Raw genomic sequence first — 17,615 nt, forward strand, 5'->3', positions numbered from 1 at the left:
ATAATTGTTATATAATAATAACATTTGCTTATGCAATTTGATGGCAAAAAGTTGAGACTGAATGAGTTTGAGTAGGTGATTAAGTATACAGAGTGTACACAGTATAACTGTAGGAAAAGAAAAGAGTCGTTTGGATTGTGAATCAACTCATTTGACTCTTTTAAATGAGGCGAGTTGTGTCGTTTTGACTCGTATCGTCTTTCAGCGCGCCGACTCCTCCTCTGTTCAGTTCTAAACGCGCTGAGCTCCGCGCGCACTGACCCGAACTGCAGCCAGAGCACACACTCAGTCACTCGCACTCACTCCGCTCCTGCTCAGCGCCGGGTCTATTTTCTCTTCATTTTGCTCTTATACTTTACACTACGAACACCATGTTGTTCCTGCGGACAGGAGGAACGAGAATACGGTTTCTGTGATATTTTTATTTGGGTGATTTCTTTCCTGACACAGAGAGAGAGAAAGTGAGAAAGAGCGGTGAGGAGAAACGACCGTTGAAACTTTCGTGCAGTTAACTGTTGAGTTGTGGTCGAGCGGCTACATTGTTGGATAAAAAGTCGCAAACGTCGATTTTTTTCAGACATACTGGCTGAAAACTCCAGTTTGGATGGTCGGGAGTGAATTTACTAAGCGTTTTAAGTCTTTTCGAGTTGTTTTTGAGGTGCTTTTGTTCTCCTCAGTTTGAACAACGAGGCTCCAGTCATCCATCTCGGCGAAGAAGTTTACTCAACTCTCGCTACGCTACTCGGTGCTTCTTGTATCCAAAGAGCTGGAATTTTTTCACCAGGATCCATTTAAAGTGGGTCACAGTCATGGACAAGTTGGATTTCGCTTCTGAGGATTATTCCTACTGAATTTTGATTTCCCTCGACGTGTTTTGAATGCAGTGTGAGAACTGAACTCGGTGTGTGTGCGTGTGTATAATCCGCGGTTACTGAAGGCTACAGTCGTTTCCCTATAGCAGACCGCGCTGTGTGTGTGTGTGTAAACACCTCGGTTCAGAACCGAGTTTTTATTATTATTGTTATTATTATTATTTGGGGAGTACAAGAACAACATCAACATGCCGCAGCTGAACGGAGGCGGAGGAGACGAGCTCGGAGCCAACGATGAAATGATTTCGTTCAAAGATGAAGGCGAACAGGAGGATAAAACAGCCGAGAGTGTTTCTGCAGACAGAGACTTGGACGATGTGAAATCCTCCTTAGTGAACGAGTCCGAAAACAACAGCAGCTCGTCCGATTCTGAGGTAAATTTAACCCCAATCCAATTCAACCGACCTAATGCAAATCAAAATTTCGACATGTAAAAGTGCACTAGTCTACTAACCAGTACTCCGAAAACTAACGACACAGTTGGTTGATTACACATTTGACACGCTGTCTAGTACGGTAGTATGTGGCTCAAGCAAACTGTCAAATTGGCCACTTTTTGCAAGTTTAACCCTGAATCAATACTACATTCCAGCGCACTTTAATGTAATACTGAAGTGTTAACTCGGCTGACCTGCAAATACACACCGAGTTACTAAAATATGCAAAAATAGAACTAACTACACAGTTTGCATGTCACCATTCAACTATTCAAATTGTGCATTTTTAGTTCAACCGTTCCAAACCACTTACCACAGCACTAAATAATACCAGCATGTATAACTAACTGTGCACTTTTAAAGTTTAAACAGTTCTGTGCTTTTGAGTGAAAAGTAGTAAGAACGCAGTAGGTTAAGTACTGTGCTATGTACTGTCCTGGGCAAGTTGTACGACTTGTGAGCATTTAATCCTGCAAAAAGGCCAAAAGTGCATCCCAAATCCGATTCCATAGCACTAAAGGATACACAAAGGTCTGTGCTGAGTAGTTTTAACCACTGAGGAACACACGGCTGCCTCCCAAAGAGTGTCCTAAAGAGTAAGCAATAATAATAGTGATTATTAGTAATGGTTCTACTTTGACACACTATTTAGGTGAACGTTAACAAAGCAAAAAACTTAAGGTTGTGGCCTAAACAAGAGACTAGTGTACCTAGTAAAGAAACAATAGGCAGGGTTTTAAAAGTTTAAACAGTTTCAAAACTTCTAACTGCATTCCAGCATTAAAAAACACATTTGTTACTAATTTCTTATACTTATTGTAAAAAAGGTATGTGCATTTTACTTAATGTTAAATAATAACTACCCTTGGTACCAGTTTATTATGCAGTTTCGGGTAAAACTGCAATTTTAACATTAAAAAGTCAAAGTGTACCAAATAGAATGCTAAAATAGTATCAGCCTTATGGATATTGAGTGCTAATTTAGAAATTGTCATTTCAGACACTAAAGATAGATTGACTTATGATCTTTATTTGAATGGACGCCTCAAAACTCCACAGAACTAATGCCTAAGTTTCAAAACACATGCTAAATGCAGACACGGTTTAAAAGTGGTATGCTTAACATTAAGCATTTCTGATTGTGTGACTTGTGGCTTTATGTCTTTATCAACCCATGTCTGTGTCTTAAATCACATATTGTACTTAATAAATATGTCAGTGTATGAAATCCGGTTATTCATGGGGTTTTAAACCCTCAGAAACCTTTGGCTGCACCCAAACCAGATACAACAGTACTAACAATAAGGGCAGAAATATACTGTGTTCATTTATTTAGAAAGAAACTGATTCATATCAAACCTGCTTTTGGTGCACTGTATGAATGTCAATATCTCATTTAGTTTACATGTTCAATAGTTTAGAAACTTGGGGCTGCATTTTGTTGCCGTGTGTGCTGTTGTTCCAAAATTAGTAGTGATACCATTGACTAAACTGAAGTTTTACATGGGTAAATACTTAGCACAGTTTTTAAGTGGAAGGGTTTGAGTTGCCAAAAGAAGACAAAAAAAATGGTAGTAAGAAACTGAAATGTGTGTGCAAACATAAACAAAAAACTTGCATGAAATATTCAACATCAGTATTTGTTTTGGTGCATGTACACGTGATGGACAAAATAGGCATGTACACACATTAATCATGGTAGCCCACAACTGCTGAGATCTAGGGTTCAAATCTCATCTGTGCTGTTGGCCGGTGTGGCGTCTACACAGACATGATTTGCTATGTCTGAGGGTGTGATGGCCGAACACCCTAGCCATTGGGAAGTGCGCTTGTCCGGGCGCTCTCAGTGCCAGTCCCATGTCTGGACAAAATAATGAGGGTTGTGTCAGGACACACATCCAGTGTAAAAACTGTTCTAATTTGGGTATGTGAGCCAAAATGGTTTGCTGTGGCGACTTCTAAATACAGAAGCTGTCGAAGAAAAAAGAAATGCACGTAGTACTCATATTAATCTTTAATTAAGAATGCAGAAAAGGACATGGTAACCTAAAACATTTACATTTTAAACCTATTATTGATTATACAGACAAGAATAACAGGTAGTGTGTGGTTTGTGATGTTTAAAATTGTTCTCCCACAGACAGCACTTTTATTTTACTTTCTTATCAAATCTTTGTTTATCCACTAGCCTACAGAGAGACGCCCTCAGCCACGGCCAGACATCGACAGTTACGAAAAAGCCAGAGAGTGTTTCAACGAAGGTAACGTTCGGTTAAGCGTGTGGTTTGTTTATATGGCATATATTCTATAATACCAGTTATTTTCCCTGCTGCCACTCGGCTCTAAGTCTTTTCTATTTTTCTCTGAAGCTTTGAGAAGACAGCATGAAGGAGGCCTGTTCAAGAGCCCACACTACCCAGGCTACCCATTCCTAATGCTTCCCGATTTGGCCAGCCCTTATTTGCCCAGTGGAGCTCTGTCTCCTACCGCCAGAACCGTGAGTAGCTTTAAATACACACTTTTTTTAAGGAACTTAGTCAAAGCAGTCACAACATTGCCTTATTAATGAGCCCATAGCACAAGTCTCTAATGGCCTGTGTTACTCTACCTGCCATGTTTGTGTCTAGTGAGACCTTTTAAGACAGTTTGAACTTTGTTTGGGATAGAAGTGATGAAAGTTTTAGTTTTGTTCTTTTATTTTGTTTTAACTACTGAGGGTATGCTGGGAGTGTCAAACGTTTCTCAGGCACAGTGTGTAGTTTTGTCGATTCAGTGTAGTGTTTGTGTTTTTGAAGTATATTGTGAAATATTTTATTGCGTGTTCTCATCTGATGACAGGAGTTAAGTTGATGGTAAATCCATTTAAGAAGAAGCACAAAAACTCTTGACGCAACAGTTAGTGAGCGTGTGTGATTTACTCATGCCACCTATAATAGCTTATGGCGTTCGTAGGTCTGTGTTTGAGTTATGACTACATGCTTTATATCAAGAGTGATTTACTGACATTGTGCTGACAAAGTCCGCTCCAGTGGTGCCATTCTTTGTCTAAATGCATCTTTTGCTTGGCTGTCATCTTTGCGTTTGTGTGTGAAATGCTTGGGGGATGGAGCTAACACCCTGCAAATTCGATTCAGGGCTGCCCAATGTTTGTCGTCAATTAAGGTTAGGACGTCTAAGGGAAGAAGTTTTTTGGCAAGGGGGGTGGGTGACAGACTGAAGGTGATTTTCCATTGCACATTTATAAACAAAAGCTGGCCCAACAGGAGCAAAGAAACTAGTTCTGAACTGGTCAAAGTAGTGCTTTTGAAATAACAGCCTTGTGTTTATGAGAATGGTGTTGTGTATTGTATGATCAGTAAACAGAAGTGCTGCAGCAGTACACCTTTATAAACTATTTTTAATATGGGGTTCCAACTGGATGTGCATTTTAAGTTGAATACAGTTTGATTTTTGCAATTATGCCGTCTTGCTGTGCTTTTACTAATGTTTTATGTAGTGTACAAGTACTTTTACACTATACCTTTACACCATCAGGACTTTTTATTGAACATTTACTCGTGCCAACATGCTTGACTTCTAGTCTGCCTGAGCGAATAGCATGGTGAAATACTTGATAGGTGAAGATTGTAGTTTTTTACCTGGATTTCCCCCCTTTTATTTCCTAGTCTAGTCATATTCAGTTCTCTATTGTGAATCCGATGCCGTTGGCACATGGCCAGTTGTGCCTGCTGAGATTCGAACTTTGCATTGCTGCTAGCTTACTTTCATTAGCTTTGTTTACCTGGCTAGTATCATGGACTTTTTTGTAACTTGTAATGTAAGACAGCTTTCAGTGTTCAGTAGATGACACTATTTAAATGGTTGTTTAGTCAAGCACCGATAGATGCAGACAATGTTTCTTTTGAGTCATATATTAAAATGTGTGGTGCATGTAACATTTCCTTAGAAAACAGTACTCCAAGTTTTATTGGTTCTAGCTTTAAAAAGGCACAAAACATACAGCTAGTACATTTTGTACTGGAGTAATGGTTGATGGAAATTTACAGCTCTTGTCGTCAGGGTGTGAGTTGTTTTTTGTTGGCAAAGCATCATGTTTTAGATGTTTGTACAAAAAAGCTTTGTGTTTAAAGTTAGAATCCTGATCTGGGAAAGTCAACCACTCATTTTATATATTTAGGTCTTTCAGTGTCTTGCAAAAAACTTAGCGGCCCTTAACTCTCTCAGCTCCAGAAGTTCCATACGATACCTTAAACTTAAACTGGGATGTGTGGAAAAAAACATTTAATTGTACTGTACACATGTATATATGTATATATGAGAGAGCCATTCTATCTGCCCTAAATTCATGTTCAGTCTAGGCGGTGTGCCTCAGCGTTGTTTAAATGAGGAAAAGTAAGACCTGTGCGAAACTGAGGCTTATTTCTACATAAACTGCAAACCATTTATTCTAAACCTCTGGGTTACGCCGGTATGTTTTCCAAACCCACAAATCCGTCTCCCTCGTCCTGAATCCCAACCAGTTTTGATTAGAACCAGCCAAGCGTTTGCCTGAAAAGCAACACAACCCCCACTTTCTTCAACAAAACTTCTGTTTTTCTAAGTTCCCCTCGTTCCCTCCCTCATCCATACGTGCCCCCTTCCCCTCCCCGTCCCCATCATTCAATTACTGAGGCGTTAGGCCTGCATTGTTATTCAGAGGGGGTGCTTGATGGCTTCATTGCGCTGCTCCATAGGCCCTCATTAGCTTAATGGCCACTCCTTACGCTGAAGGTGCATACCTTTGCAGAGATCCTCCATTGTTTCTTAGCATATACAAGGCTTTTTTGTAATCTTGATCAGCATGTTTGCCTGCTTCTCCCTCCTCCTGTTGAAACAACTGACTCAATTTCCATAGACGGCTAAAACTGTGTGCATTCGCGTACTTGAAATGAGGTTTATCTTTTCTTTTACTAACAGTGTTGGAGTTTCTTGTGTTGTTTTGCATATCTGTTTAACATGTTGGTGACATCGAATTTGCTCATGATTATGAGATTTGCTTCTAAATACACATTATACCAGTTTTTTGTGTACTTGTGCTGTTTTTCAGGATTTAAAAGTTACAGTAACTGATAGTAGTTTTTTCGTAATGTAAATATGCAAAAGACATTTTTCTAATTTAACAAAAATTACCAGTGTTGATTTGTACTGGCATTTAGTATTCAGTTTGTGTGATGGCTTTCTAGATAATCAGAGCGAGACGGTACACAGACTTTTCCCCCCTAAACTTATCAGCCCAGTTTGAGCAAAGTCAATGAATTGTGTGGCTCTCAGTGGGGTCACTGAGGTAGATGAGCTTAGTCTGTCAATCAACACCTTCCGTCTGAGCCGTGACTCAGCCGCTGAGTGGCTGGCATTCTTTACATATTTACACACTTATCTTAAGCTGGCCCTTGGACTGCCACAGGCACAGCTGTCAAAATCCCATCAGGACCTTTCCAAACAAGCCAGAGGAGGCCCGTCCCCATCTCAATTATCTGTCCCTTTACGCCTCGAATGCGAACCACTGACTTTCAAAACAAACTAACAAATACTCATGTTTGCTGTTAGTCTGTGCTTTTTTTTTTCAGTTGGAATGCAATTAAGGGTTCGTGCTGTTCTTATTCTGTGAGATTGTCTGGCATTTGTTGACAGGTACAGATTTTTACTGGAGTCTCTGGGTTTGCTGCAGGGATGTGGAATGCGGGCAGCATTTGTAAAAAAATTATACATAATAAATTATGTTACCGTTTACAGTGCACATTAATCATGCAAATGAAAAATGTGCACAGAGATCTGAAACTCACATATCTATACTAGATAATCTGATTATACATTACTGTCCAGTTTGTTCTTTTTAGAAAATACAAACATTGCTATACAGGAAAGAGACCTGAGTAATGGATCAAGTGTAATGCAAGTGACATTTTAAAACAATTATTCTGCTTATGAATCGCATGTGTATGTGTGAAATCTATGTAACACAGTGGCACTAAAGTCCAATGCGGATTTTACACACTGTATTTTTCACTTTTCATTTGACTTGAAGTACAAAAGCATTAATATTTGTGTACAAGGTTGTTGTGTTTACAGCCTTGACAATAGTTGTTATAATTATAAACCTTTTTTTGCAATTCCATACACCCTGAGATGTAAATTCTTCTTATACCGCTGTCTAATAGTGACAATTCTGTGGCATCAGTGAAGCATTGTTGATTTAAGATAAAAACAGATTTACAGAACACAGAAATATGCACTCACACTTGTTTGGAATGTGAACGTTTGGTTGAGATTTGTTATCTTTCAGTGAATGCTATTCCTCAGAGAAATCCCAATGTGCTTCTGTTCCTGAACATTACAGCAGTGCCCCAAAATATATTTCTTGTTGTCGAATAACAAGGAGAATAAAAGCTGTAAGGCTGCGGTGTATCGAAGTTTGGAATACCTGTGGGCGCTTGGGCAGGAATGTAAATATTAAGGCGTTAAAGAAAAGGCCATTATTCCCCTGTCGCCTCATGTCATGCCAGCTCACGAGTTGCTTCAGAGCAGCGTATTGTAAACCTGACACTGGAATCATAGGGGTTCTTTGGGATGGTTTAAAAAGCCAAGAATCATGTTTGTGCCTGCATGCAGGTGTGCAAATACGGCTATTGAAAGGTTGTAGGACTTTCTCATGGCTTTTCATTGACTCAGATTAGAGATAAATATAGCCTGTATGGCAAAATGATTTTTGAGTTGTAACCTTGTGTCGGCTTCAGATCTCCGTGAGAGAACTGAAGGACTGAGCAAGGGGTTTTCCCTCCCGCTGCCATTGGTGGATGAGTTTGTCATTCTTGTTTAAGTGCTGCTATCACTTTAATACTGGACAAACTTCAGTAAGTCACTTGGCAGCTTACTGCTTAACCAATTATCATCAGTAGTGTTCACCAAGCTGAGTACGATGTTGTAGTTGTAGGGTGATGGTACCTGCATATTGCCTGACTTTTTCGGGGCAATAGCTATAATGTTAAATTGCTTTTAGTGATCGGATCTTAATGTTCGAGCTGTGGAAATGAAAGCAATGTATAACATTCCTGCACCTGCCCAGAGTGACCCATTTGTTTACTGTCTTTAGGCTTTCATTCATTGTGGCTTAGCTTTCTTAATGCTGCAGTCTTTATGCTCTATTCTGCAGTACTTGTGGAGCTATACAAAACAAAGGTTGGTACAAATTGATTGTGCCCCGCTCTGAGCAAATTCCCTATTAATCCTCTAACACAGCTGCTCTACAATACAGGCAAAGACCAGTTTCACCGCTCACATACATCCATTCGTTTCAATCTATTGCTATAGTAGGAATGTAATTTAAAAATTCAGACACCACAATGTGGGTCTGAATCACAGCATTCACGCACTCTAACAAGCATGAATGGTAAAAATAAGACAGGCTGGTCTAAAACAATGCCAGCGTTTTTCATATAACAATACCCCGCACTGGGATGTGTTTGCATTCTTTTAGAGTTGTTGATTTGGCAGAGTTATAATGTGAACATTTTGTTTAGGGTGTTGTATCGTCTTACAGACTACCAAGAATCTTACTCAGTGAATGTTCAACTTTTTTTTTTCTCAGCTTTACATTTTCTCTAACAAAGCTGGATTGTACTATCATCAAACCTTGCTCTTGATGATCCCTGTCCTCTCCAAATCCTCAGCAAACTCTTACCACAACTACAGCCTTTGTGTGCTGGCGCCCACACTGGCAAACAAACGTGGTTTAGTGGAAATGCTGGGTGCTGTGTTTAGTCTGCGGCACTGTCTGACTCAGCAAATTACCAAGTCGTTTTCTCGATCTTTCACTTTACATGCTTTCCTACACGTCCGTGCTTTTATTATCTGCTTTACGTTGCGTATTGTAGTTTATTATTATTATTTAACATATTTTAGGCCTGACAGCTATAGTAAAGACAAACTACTTTTACCTTTGCTTTAGTAGTGATTCCCAAGCCAGTGCTTGAGCAGATTTGCTTGATTGCTAGGTGTGCATCCTCTAGGACTCCTTAAAGTCTGGTTTGTGAGACCCTACACTGTAGAATAATGTGGACAGTGGACAGTTTAATCTGCATCTCTGGTTACTGTCTGTGTGATTTTTTTTTTTTTTACTGTTTGCACAGTGTCTGTGTGGGTAAATACATATATAATAAGTGTGTTAATGCATGATGCTTTTTGATGAACTGTTTCCTGTCGGAGGAGCATTCCTACTTTCTGACCAAGGTTTCTGGTATAGGCTCCTGACCCACTGTAACTTTAACCTGTAGTATAGCACTGAAGATATAGGAGTTAATGACAATATCGGATGTATAGCTCTGAAGTTATCTCATGCCCAACTAAGAGCTGACAAATTTGAAAAAGAGCTGTAAATAAAACATAAAAGTATATAACAAGAAACTGAGGAAGAATTCACTTTGTTTAATGGGAGAAAGGTTGTATCAGCAGGGTAAAATAAGGGCATGATGGCAAAACTCTTTCACATTTTTCATTTTCCTAATCAGTGTGTGTGCTTTCAGAATTCTGAACTGTGTGAGACACTGCCAGTGTCGCCTTCGTTTTTTTTCAATGCCACCCCTAGCCTTCGTACTGTCTTTATCTCCCTTCTTTTTCAGTTCCCTCTTTGCCATTAAATATTCTGTTTATAGCCCTCTGCAGCTTTTAGAGGCACGGGCATTCAGGGAAATCTCAGTGCCCTTTGAGAACTGGTGAACCAGCCACCCTTCTACCCACACACACCCACACACACACACACACACACACACACACACACACACACACACACACACACACACACACACACACACAAGCTTTCTCTCTGTTGACTCCTGTCATTCGGTGACATTACTGAAAAGTCTTTGAAGTGCTGGTGAATTTATTTCCTCATCAATTTATTAATCTGAGTGCAGTGTTTTGGCTTCTGTGATACCATGGAGAGTTGTTTATCTAGCCTTTAAAGCCTATAATGAGTTTATTTTAGTTAATTTAAAGAATCATGTAAACAGCTTTTTCTGATTTTTGGAAATCCATAATAAATAACGACTTTACTTATCAGCACAGTTTCTGCACTGGATGCCTTCCTGTTGCAGCTCTACTATTTTTATCTGGGCTTAAGGCTGGCACTAAGAGCACACTGACAAGTGCACCTCCCAATGGCTATGCTCTTTCAGCTCGAAAGAGGTACTTGCCGTTCCTGTTCAGTCTAGTATTTAACTGTGCAAAGCCATCTTTATTAGCTTAGCCCCACATGCAATCAGTAGGAGCTGGCTAAAGTTAAGGTTAGCACAGGAATTAAGACCTCCAAACATAATAAAGCTGAAGCTGTGGAGACCAGCCCGAGCATATAGAAGCACAAAAGCTTATTTGCAAGAAAGCTGTCATTACCATGAGAAGTGAATGTCGTTGAAAGACCTATTGACTTGTGTACTTAGCCTGTTAGAAAATGGAATGAATCCTTACTACGCTTAGTTAGCTGGAGCATTTCCACACCACGCCCCAGCTAAGCCATTTGTAAAGTTTGTACCTCTAGCGCAATGTACTGTGTAATGGGAAACAGTGCAGATTGGCACAAGTCCACACAGCTGCCTGCAGAATATAAGCGCTGTAAGTGTAAGGGTGTGAGTGTCAGCAGACCAGCGTTTTTAACATATGCAATATAATTTGCCAATACCAACTGGTTGAGTCTCTGTCCTATGTAAACCTATAGGGATGTGTATTTTGGCAGGGATTATTATGTCCCGCTTTTGCTCCAGTGGCTGCTTGGTATCAGCGATTGTTCACCCCAGACATCCAGGTTTACCCCCCCTTGGGAGCTGCAGGGCCAGGGCCGATCCATCTCAGCCTCACGGGGGGCGATAAGGCCTCTCCTGCTGATTGATAGCACTCCACCCCTCCTTTTAGCTGCACCAAGGGCCTCAGGGGATGACGTGTGGGCCCCTTATGCCAAGCCCTGGGTTTTATTTCACATGTATAGGCATCTAGGCTTTTAAAACTAGGGCACTAAGTGCTAGACTCTAGGCTAATAAAACCGGATTGTTCTGAGGGGGGAGGGTGAGAGAGGGAGAAAGGAGGGGTACAACTCCCAAACAGAGCTTCATCAGTCTGGTATTCCAACCAGATGGTTTTAGTTAAAGCTTACCAGAGAGAGTGCGTGCTCAATAGTGAGGGATGAAGTTGGAGAGAGATTTTCGCAATAGGAAGCAGTTTTTAGATAGCAGATGGAAGAAAGGCCGAAGCACAGGCGACAGCTCTGATAAAAACTGAGGTACGGATAGCAGCCCGGAGTGATAGCGAAGAGAACAGAGAGTCATGGAGTCTGTGTTTAACAGACAGCAGAACAGGACTGTGATTAGGTTGAACAGCGGTTTGCAGTCCCGGCACGGCAAACCACTGGCATGCATACAAGAAACAAGGAAGAGTATTATGCCTACACTACATTGCTGTTGGAATGAGGGCCACTAGTGTGCTACAGTACTCGTCAGACAATCAGCGGACTGTTACACTTTATACGGTGTGTGTAAATGAGAAAATGCCTTGTAAGAGAGGAACAGTCTTAGATCAGATCCCATGTGTGTGTCAGTGTGAGAGCAAAAGTAGGATAAGCTGGAAAGGATATGAAGGCTGGAGGCTATGAAAGACTGAACCGAGGCCAAATCAAATTTGCTTGTGCAGCTAATGTGTACAACTGTTTCAATTCTTCCCAGTCATATGCAATAATGCAAGACTGGGCAACATTATGAAATCCTGTCGATTAAAATGGGTATTAGGGTTAATTTTCAATATAAGCTTTTTGCTTAAATATGCAATTTTTCACTGTGTGCGTGGGTGTCATTCACAAGCAGAATTAAGTTCACAGTGGAGCATGCTGTTAATGCAATTCCTGTTTTTAAACTTATTATTAGCATTAGTGACAAAGACTAAATAATCAAACTGAAACACTGCCGTGTTTATTTATTGTTGTTAAGTGCCACTAGTTAGAATCTGACTCATGGCGGCTATATAGATAGTGTTTCACCAGAATATCCTGTCTAATGCTCGTTTATTATTTCTCTAATTGTATCCATTCATCTTGTTGCTGGCCATCCTCTTCCTCTTTTACCTTTAAGCCGTCCAAGCATAATTGTTTCTTTTTTTTTCTTCAATAAATTGGTTCTTCTCATCATGTGTCCAAAATGAGAGCTTCAGTTTGGTTATCTGGGCTTGGAGTGAGAGGTTAAGATTGATTTGATCAACGACCCATTTGTTTGTCTTCTATGCTGTCCAAGGTCCTCTTAAAAGACATCACCAGGACCAAAGTACAAAAGTGTCAATATTCTCTCTGTCTTGCTTTTTTGTTGTACAATTTTCACATCTCTGTAAGGAACCTATTGGTTATTCAAGAATATCCCAAACCAATGTCTAAGAACAGTATCGGGGCTAACTGATGGATTCGAACCACATTTAAAAGTTTAATCCTTTTAATGTGTATGATGTCTGTCTCGAAGCCTGACACAATAACACTTTTGACTTTTGTGCTGTTTATTTGCAAACGTTTGATTTAAGTAACTGGGAGAATATTGGTTGTCTATCAGTATTGCCATGTACTCAAAGCTGTGATCGTGTGACGTATGGTGCAGTGTCACAAGGCAAAACCATACTTGAGGAAAGGTTCAGAATGATAAAGTTAGTGAATATATGTCATGCTCTCACACAGTTTATTTCCTGCAACAACATATATCTGTATCCCAGCTTTCACCCCACCCTCTTTCTCCTCCTTGCTGAGTTCCAGATGTGAGCGATTAGCTGTTGTAATAATACCGCTCCGGGCCTCTGCACCAACAACAGTCCCAAACAAAGTTTGCCTCAGCTCTCGCCTGAATGGCGCTGGTCACCGATTTCATTGTCTGCTCGCACAGAGATGTTGGAAAGTCTGTCACAAGGCTTAATGTAGTCATTGTATCTGCCGTGCTGTTACTCAAATTGGCATCAGATGTGCGAAGAATACGCTGGTCTGACTTCATGTGTTTGTCAGTGTAAAAGATTTGCATGAATCTCAGTAAAATATTATTGGATGTTGTATTTAACTAGAAGACGCTTGCACATTCTCTCACTTGTGCACACACTTGTCACTGATGACCTGTGTAATATGCTCAGACCAGACCGTACAGCCCTTTTGAGCTCCTGAGTTATGCCAGCTGTCATCACAAGCCCGTGTTCATGTGACCCCGCTGTTCAGCCCATGTTAGCTGTGCATGCTTTAGTTCGATTTGAACTATCATTACAATGTGGAGGTCTGAAGGTACACCTTATTTAGTGTTTATGACGTATGTGGGCGCTTGATGTGTATAGGTTGGAAGAGAGTGTGTGTGTGCACGTGTTGGCAGGGCATGTGTGGCACTCAATGAGTTCTTTGAGCAGTCAGACTGTGATGTGTGGCAGGGCAATCACCCCACAGCTGAGCTCAACATGCATGCACACACACCAACACACACGCTGCATTCATGAACGCACCATCGCTGTTCCTGTGAACTGTTCCGTCTATACATAAACACATGTACGGCAACACACAAATGGAACATTTGTGACCGAGGGAGACCTCCTGTTTTATTATTGGTGCACGGTGATGCAACTTTCAGAGAAATGTGGTTATCGTTAGTGGATGTAACTTCAATCAGCCATGTGAAAAGAGCTAAGAAGCTAAGCTATTCCTTCGCAGGCCCTCGGTCAGCCGATAGCATAGTATTCAATCCCTGGATCTCACCATTAGTGGGCTAATGTAATTTACCACTGCCCCACTCAAGCGCCTCTATCTAGACTTTAAATGTAAAAAGTGTGTGTGGTGTTTGTGTAACAGAGAACTTGGCATGACTTCTTTGAGCTTGAGCACATTCATTTATATACTTTCTTTCCTTCTTTTCAGACCTCTGTTTCGGTGCCTCTGTTTATTTTGTGTGTGTCTGTATCTCCCTCTTTCTCAGTGTTTATGTGTCTAATCTGTGCTGGACACGGCATGTTGGCTGTAGGTAAGGCTGAGGTGTTGGCAAACACATGCGATTAAATGACAGAGTGAGACTTTGACCCCGAATTAGTCTCACAGAGTGAGTATTCAGCACCAGGGCCCAGAGGCTAATAGCCACAGCACACACGGCTCCGGTACACACACACTCTCTCTCACAGGGCACTAAGTTTCTGCTCAGATGTCACTCATCTCTCTCTTTGCTCCCCGGGGTAAAGGGTGAAGGGTCAAGGCCGAGGGTCACAGGCCTGAGTGGGATTCTCAGACCTCTGCCTCTCTGTGTATTTGTGTGTGTGTGCGCCTACTTGTTGACTGATGAGTGACACCAAGACTCACTTTTATTACGTTGATTGTTTATATTGGAATCCATATTGAAACCTGCATCATTGTTTATTGGATTATTTACATAAAGAATTTGGCATGTGTTTTCCATACATTCCAAATAAATGCCAGTAGGTAGATTGCCTACTCTAAATTGCTAATAGATGTAAGCAAGCCAGTGATGTTATGCAATGGGTTGCTGCCAAGTGTTCCTTGGGAGGCTACAGAACCTTCTTGTGTTTCTCCTGTTATTGGTTACCACAGCAGATCTCCGTCTTGCCCTGTCCCGAAAATCCACCTTTGCCTCACACCCACCTGCATGTCCTCCTTTACTGTATCCATAAACCTCCTCTTTGGCCTTCCTCTCCTCCTCCTGCCTGCGACTCCATCCTTAGCATCTTCCTCCCCATAAATCTCTCATCCCTCCTCTGCGCACGCCCAAACATTTCCCCTGTTTTGCCTCCCTACCTTTGTCTCCGAAAGATGCTCCTCTGTCCTGGCTACAGAACCACCTCGGCCTTGATCAAAATCAAGATGAAACCGTTACTGAAGACACATTCATTAATTTCACCAAGTAAAGATTCATCCTAAATATGATTTCAGCTCTCATGAATAGTGAACCCTGAAATACTCGTACCAGTCATCGTCTAATTATAAATGCATTGTAAAGCAAGATTTCTTTTCTCACCACTAAACATGCATATAATACAAAGACCTTTTCTTTGGTTGCTTTGAACTTTTTGGTTGTTACTTTTTAGCTTTAAAAAGTGATTTAGTTTTGTCCACTCATATTTGGTGCAGATTATGTTTTGTTTGTTTTTTCACTTAAGCGAGAGATGACCTTAACTAGAATACTCAAAGAACATTCAGGCCTGATTTGTTGATGATTAAATGATTTTTTTTAAATGTGCTTGACATCTGAGTGACTAAACATTATTTAATGTTAACTTTTTAAGATTGTTCAGTGTGTGGAGTTCAAATAGCAAAAGTGTAAAATGTTCTAAGCCTACACAGACCTCAACCAATTTGGAAGTTGTCCCGAGGCTGTTGGCGCACTCTTGTTTTGCTCTTTGCACTCCGTTGTTTGTTTGTGTGTGTGAGCGAGTGAGGAGTGTCTGCTTCATATTAGTACTGAAGTCTCAATTTATAAAACTTCTCTCAGGCTGTAAACCCCTGCTATAATCGCTTTCCATTTTCTCATTCTCTTTTTCTCACTGCTTGCCTTCTTCTTGTTTTTCTTGCCTACCAGTCTAAAACCTTTCCATTAATCCGCTTCATGTTCTTCCACGTGCATAACAGGGGCTTGTGTTTTATTTGGCTCTAACTGGTGCACGTAAAGGGCATCTGAGATCTTTAAGGTGCTGTCGGGAATGCCCAGGGCTGGAGTAAAATTTCATCTGTTTACTCTGACATTCATATAATAATGATTATGAGCTGATTAAGCTCTGGTCTTAAAGAGCTTGTTCACATGACTCACTGTGAAATCATAGTGCTTAAAGAGCAGCACTGATGGGATTGACACATGTCTCTGATTTAGACTTTACACTAGCCATATGAGGCTACAAGCATGTATGTGTTTATGAACGATTATACAATCTTACACAATCTTAAACCATAGAGTTATTGTGAGACCTGAGGCGATAGATTGGAGATTTGTTAGCCTCTGTTTATTTTTGTTTATTTACTGATCATTGCCATATGGACACTCACATCTTCAGTCTATTGGTATATTAATCTGTCAATGACCGTAGTCATGTGACTCACCACACTGGGTCTGCTGTTTAATGGCACCATAAGACATTAAATATTCATTACTTGAAAAATTTTCAATTTTCAATTGTCCATCAGCTTTAGTTCAAAACTATAGCAAATATCAGACACTGTATTTCTTTTATTGTTTGTTTATATAGAATAATTGAATATAGGGATACAAACCATTAAAATTAAAAACACATCTCATATCAGGTTCATATCAGCAAATCTTTACACTTGATTGAACGGCAATGTATGTATTGTGTAATGTAGAAAGTGGCAGTGATGTAGAACAGCAATATAAACAAACACTGTGACTACAGCATTCAGAACAGAGATTTTGCAAATTCACACACATTCAGTAGAGAACAGTTTATTACAAGCACCGACTAAACGTGATGATATAATTAAAAGCATCGGTCATATATACATCTACACGCGTGTGGGGCAATTAAATTATTTTGCCTACATAGCCCAGCTTGTTTGAAAGATTTACTGCACCCTTTGATTGAAGCAATACATTTTCGTGAATGCATGTTCTTTTTTTTTTTTATCTTCTTGCATCTGCATGACAACTGCTGCAGAATGTTCTTATTGTAAACTAAAATACATTTCATTTAAAATTCATGTGAAGAAACTGTTTATACTCTGTTAGTGCTGTGCATCGTTTTCAAGCTTGTTGTTCAGTGGCACATCCAGCAGAAAGCACTTTTGCTGTGTATCGCCAGTGTTTAATAAACCATAGGTCACTAATACACAACTGTTTTAAGCTATAACTTCAGCTTACTTGGTGAGTGAACCCTTTTTAAAACCCCTTCCCTCCTTTCCTTTAACACGATCTGACAGGATCCTCTTCAGAGTTCGTATCACTCACCAAGATGACGAAATCTAACTTTCAGGCGCAAGTACAGCCAGTATTACAATACAGCCAGTCTGCCAGACAGCTGCAGCTGCTGCGTTTTATTGCTCTTTACTGGTCTGACAGCGATGTGTCTCAGTGATTAGCTGTAAGCAACCTTTTGCTGTTTTATTGCACAGCGTACCTGAAGACTTGCAGGAAATCTTGTTGTCTCGACTAAAATCCTGGTTCGCTCTAATCAGACCTTTTCTACAGATCCCACATTCTACCTGTTGAGAGAATTAGAGAATGAAAGCACAGCCCACACAACTAGAAAGCCGGAAAGGCTCCTTTTAGGCTAA

The 17,615-nt window shown here is 40.5% G+C and overlaps 1 protein-coding gene across 1 annotated transcript in view; it reads left to right on the plus strand.

Moving 5' to 3' along the window:
* The first annotated feature begins 309 nt into the window (after positions 1 to 309).
* Positions 310 to 17,615, plus strand: part of tcf7l1b (transcription factor 7 like 1b) — a 43,839-nt gene continuing 26,533 nt past the window's right edge. The window contains exons 1-3 of the mRNA XM_062999349.1: positions 310 to 1,246; positions 3,498 to 3,570; positions 3,679 to 3,806. Coding sequence (XP_062855419.1) covers positions 1,061 to 1,246; positions 3,498 to 3,570; positions 3,679 to 3,806 — 387 coding nt within the window. The 5' untranslated portion in view covers positions 310 to 1,060. The remainder of the gene's footprint in view (positions 1,247 to 3,497; positions 3,571 to 3,678; positions 3,807 to 17,615) is intronic.

The sequence above is a fragment of the Trichomycterus rosablanca genome, chromosome 7 (assembly GCF_030014385.1).
Source record: "Trichomycterus rosablanca isolate fTriRos1 chromosome 7, fTriRos1.hap1, whole genome shotgun sequence".
Lineage (NCBI taxonomy): Eukaryota > Metazoa > Chordata > Actinopteri > Siluriformes > Trichomycteridae > Trichomycterus > Trichomycterus rosablanca.